Source organism: Coenobita brevimanus, chromosome 34 (assembly GCF_032717465.1).
Source record: "Coenobita brevimanus isolate Jiangsu-jjx chromosome 34, ASM3271746v2, whole genome shotgun sequence".
NCBI lineage: Eukaryota > Metazoa > Arthropoda > Malacostraca > Decapoda > Coenobitidae > Coenobita > Coenobita brevimanus.
The window spans coordinates 25641511-25645838 of NC_136987.1; the positions used below are offsets into that span (position 1 = coordinate 25641511).

At 39.7% G+C, this 4328-nt stretch overlaps 1 protein-coding gene across 1 annotated transcript in view; it reads left to right on the plus strand.

Annotated features, from left to right (window-relative positions):
• Positions 1 to 4092, plus strand: part of LOC145396035 (uncharacterized) — a 13418-nt gene extending 9326 nt beyond the window's left edge. The window contains exon 5 of the mRNA XM_080269499.1: positions 3982 to 4092. Coding sequence (XP_080125625.1) covers positions 3982 to 4092 — 111 coding nt within the window. The remainder of the gene's footprint in view (positions 1 to 3981) is intronic.
• Positions 4093 to 4328: the final 236 nt, after the last annotated feature.

Consider the following 4328-nt stretch of genomic DNA (forward strand, 5'->3'; position numbering starts at 1 on the left):
TAATACACGCTTGAACGACTGGACCCAGCAGCCCAATTTTTGGCCTGGAGACTCACATGAGCTTCCAGTTCGGACATGAGTTATGTGACGTTGACATCGAAGATCATCTGAGGTCACCGGTCGGAAGTCATTTGGGGTCACCGGTAATAGTAAGCAATTCTTTTCAAATACTATGCGTTAGTCTGTGAGAAACTGAAATAGAAAGTTACTGGACCTCTTGTAATCCTTCTTCCAAAGGCGCACCCTTGTATATGTACATGGTCTTTATGGAATCAGAAAGAAAGATTGAACTAGAACAAATAGGATTAGAGTGTTTGCCTTTATATGGCCCGGGCAACGCATGGATGCCCACTACTAGTTAGTATTTGCTGTCTCAGAATATATATGTATATTTTTAATTTACATGATAACAGAGAGAAATGTAGATATCATAAAGGTGCAACATGCAAAATAAATCATGTTATGTATTATCTGTTCTTCCCACACATTACAAGGAACTTGACGTTGTTCATAGCTCACCAGCATAATAAATCTCTTTAGTGAATGTTGGAGCAGCCCATCACCAAAGCTCAATAAAATCAACTGGAGATGGCTATGAATAACATTTATCAAATTTAGTCAAGTATTTAACCTTTTCACGGTATTTTTATTCCTTCTTTTTGCATACGACATTGTTTAGCCTAACTCAGGTTCGATCTGACGAGGTTACGCCACAGCCTTCGTTACTCCATTCAATAAAAAGTGCTGAAACTTACGTTCTGACCGTTAGTTTCAATAGGTTTTAAAAACGTCATCTGTGAAACGATGTAGCATTTAATCATCACTGTTGCCTTGCCATATAACCATTCAGGTTGGTCCAAGCGCCAGAAAACTCTAGATGCTGTCCAAAAACGCCAAAAACTCACGAATAACGCCAAAAACGCCAAAAACTCACGCTTTACGCGATGGCAGAAGAGAAAAAAACTTGGCGTGTATTTGTTCCCAGCTTACGACGGATTCAGTATTATTTCCAACCTCCCAGAAACACCCGTCAGCTGAGAATCCCAAAGAACTCCAGATTTTTGTGCTTCGTTCGATGCATAATTTTATTGAGAGATTATTGGCGCTTACCGCAGCCCCAGGATTCCTACAGGATTTTTTTTTCTTATCTCATAAAACTGGCTTTTTGTATTAATCTTTCGAAACAACCTTTCATAACAAATGGGTTAATGGATACGGTCATCTACACCTCCAGTTCGAAAAGTCTATCGCTAAGCTGAATAAAATCACTTAGAGGCAGCAAGAAAAAAATAAATCGAACTGAAAGTGGTTGAGAAAACTATTTGCAGAGGAGTCAGTGATAACTTCCAGGACTTCTAACCTGATTTGAACTTAGTCTGGGATATACGAGGATCAGCCTAACTTTCCTGCGGAGTCTGCTAAGTTTGCAACTGCCTCTGTGACCTGCAGCAGGATTTCTCTTTTTCCACTAAGTGTTCCTTATCTGCCTCGATATGCTATGAGACAGGGGAGTTTCAGTGTCTTGAATGTTTCCAACTCTTGTATATGCGTCCGATATCTCTCGGGATTCAACGACATTATTAACGTCTTCTTACGTCTTGTTTCTGTATTTGCTTCTTAAATCTTCTCCCCGAATATATATGATACTTTGGCCAATTCAATTGGCTGAATAATTTGCCATTTCAAACTCTGTTACCCATATCTCTTATTTCATTACTTCACTATAGAAGTCACAATAATGTTTAGAAATATCCTGCACGAGAGAGAGAGAGAGAGTTAAAAGAATTTAATAGAAGAAAATGTTGCCTCAAACAGTGTTACGGCTACACGTAGGAGGTACTGTACCATAGGTGACGTTGCCAGACAGACGTTCATCCTTTACTGGTGAAAGAAAAATATAAGTAAAGATGAAGATATCCTTTATTGCCACTGCAGCACAGGCAAGGAAAAGGAAATACACTTAACCCGGCGAGAAAAAACCGGGATAGGAAATTATTACGGGAAGGGAGGAAACATTCCGTTTGCCGCTATAATTAGGTCTACCCAAACCATTTAATCTCAAGCTTGAGTTCCTTCATTAAAGAAATCTGTCCAAACCACTTTTAGCTCTGAAGTGGTAACTAAAAACAAAATCCTAAGCCCCCGAAAATGGTAATAGAAAACTTCACTGCAAGATCCTGTTGTTAACTAATTTACTTGTAATTTTTAATCGTGATGAAAAGTAATCAAACAATAACACACCTTTTTTATCCTTCTGAGACTGGAGTTTAATAGGTGAATATTATCATTAAAAATTGGAAACTAGACAGCATTCAGAGAGCTCGTATCCGCCAATATCTTTGCCATTAAAGAGGATCGGGATCCAAGATTGATGGAAATATTGTGTGGAATACATGGGATCCGGATCAGCCCCCACATTGAATCAATTGTTCCTTGACCTTACCCCACTCTTCCACTTTTTTTTCTTTTTTTTTTTTAAGTTCATTGAGGAATTTTGGAAATGCTGGGTCGCGAGTTCATGGGATCCGGGTCACTTTAAACTTGTTAATTTTTGCTTGTCCCCATAGCCCATCCTTTCTACGAAATTTCGGCTGGATTTCATGGAGAGCTTTTGGAGAATAACCGTGTTGACAAAAAGATGAAACTGCAACGAGCAGAGGCTTGCTGGATGAATCCGACTGAGACTGTTCCCAGTTTTCACTGGTGTGTAGGTACTCATGAGTCTGCAGGGTACACCACCAGCGTAGCAGGCAATAGTGTCCTGCTTAGTTTTCGCCGGCGTGTAGGCACTCATAGCATCTACATACTCGATTTCACTGTCTTGTCGTCAGTCATTTGAGCAATTTTTTCACGTTTCACTGCGAAGCTGGGATGGAGTTTAGGAAAATGATAATTGCATTGACAGCTGCGCCAGACGTTTCTACTTCAATTTAGTAAAAAAAAAAAAAGCGATTTTCGAAATGAAAAAAAATATATATATATGCCAGGGCCGTCACACTGGGTCCCGACAGTTTACGGACCAGTGGCCATTGAGGGGTTTCAAAGCTGCTGGCCAGAGCCTTTGACAGATTACGGTGAATAACTGCTGATGATTTCTAGCGGATATGGACATCTACCTGCTGATTCTTTTGCAGGAACAAATTGAGACAAGGTAGGCACCTGTAGAGAGCAGACAAACAGACCGACAAACATATGGAACCCCGACCAGCGGGCTTTTGAATCTTTTGCAGAATTCCGGCAAGCAACAAACATAGGATGGGCCACAACCTCCTCCAACTAGGTGGCGGGAGGTAATAATAATTTATATCAGCGTATACAATGGATTTTCCGTAGCAGGAAGGAAGAGAACTTGGAATTGCTTGGCTGTTGACAGCAAGAGATCTTTAAGGTAGACAGTGAAAATGGTAACAGTCTTAATATTCCCACAAGGCTTGCGACCTGCTAATTTTACAGGGACTGCAGGGAAACAAACAACATCCACTAGCCTAGCCAGAACAAGAATTACTGTAGAAAAACAATAAAATAAAAAATATATATATAAATGAGCTAAAGGAGGACCTGACCGGTAAGAGATATTGCAAAAGAACCTGCTAGGAACCAGCTCTGAGCAACCTGTGTTGTCAAAATAAGCGCTGGCAGAAGCAAGAATAGGTGCAGTAGGTGTGGGCGCTCACCATCTACTCACTTGATGTATTTTCCTTTTGGGTGTCTACTGTTTCCTCTCTTCCTTCCTCTGCTTCCTCTTCTGTCTTTCGTTCCGTGGTGCTTTCCTCATGACTTTCTGCCTAATGGTGACTTTACACCAGGGAATCAAATACTGATTTTTTGAAGATGAAATACAAACGCAAATACTTGTGACATTATGATGCAAAAATACAAATACAAATACTTTTTTCTTCTGAATATAAAATACAGTTACAGAAACTAATACAATGAAAATGTCTTCAAATACACTCCAAATATAAATACAATTGTATGCAGAGTCCTGTCCCTGGTGATAGTATAGGAAAGTTCAAGACTCCTCAGGACTCGGGAGTCAATTCGGCTGCCACGTCTGCCCAGATGCACGTTGACTCTCGATCTGAGCTATGATCTAACTCAGCGAGATCAAACAAAAGTGGCATGGCATTTAAATTTCGAAATACAAATACAAAATACTTTTTCTTCTTGATTGCCAGAAACTACTAATTTATAAATACAAATATGTTGAAAATATGTATTTAAATACAATTCCCAAGTTATAAATACAATTGTATTTGAGTCCACCCCTGCTTTACACTCCCTCGATCTGTCTTTGCTTTCCTTCTATTCCTATTTCATTCCTTCTG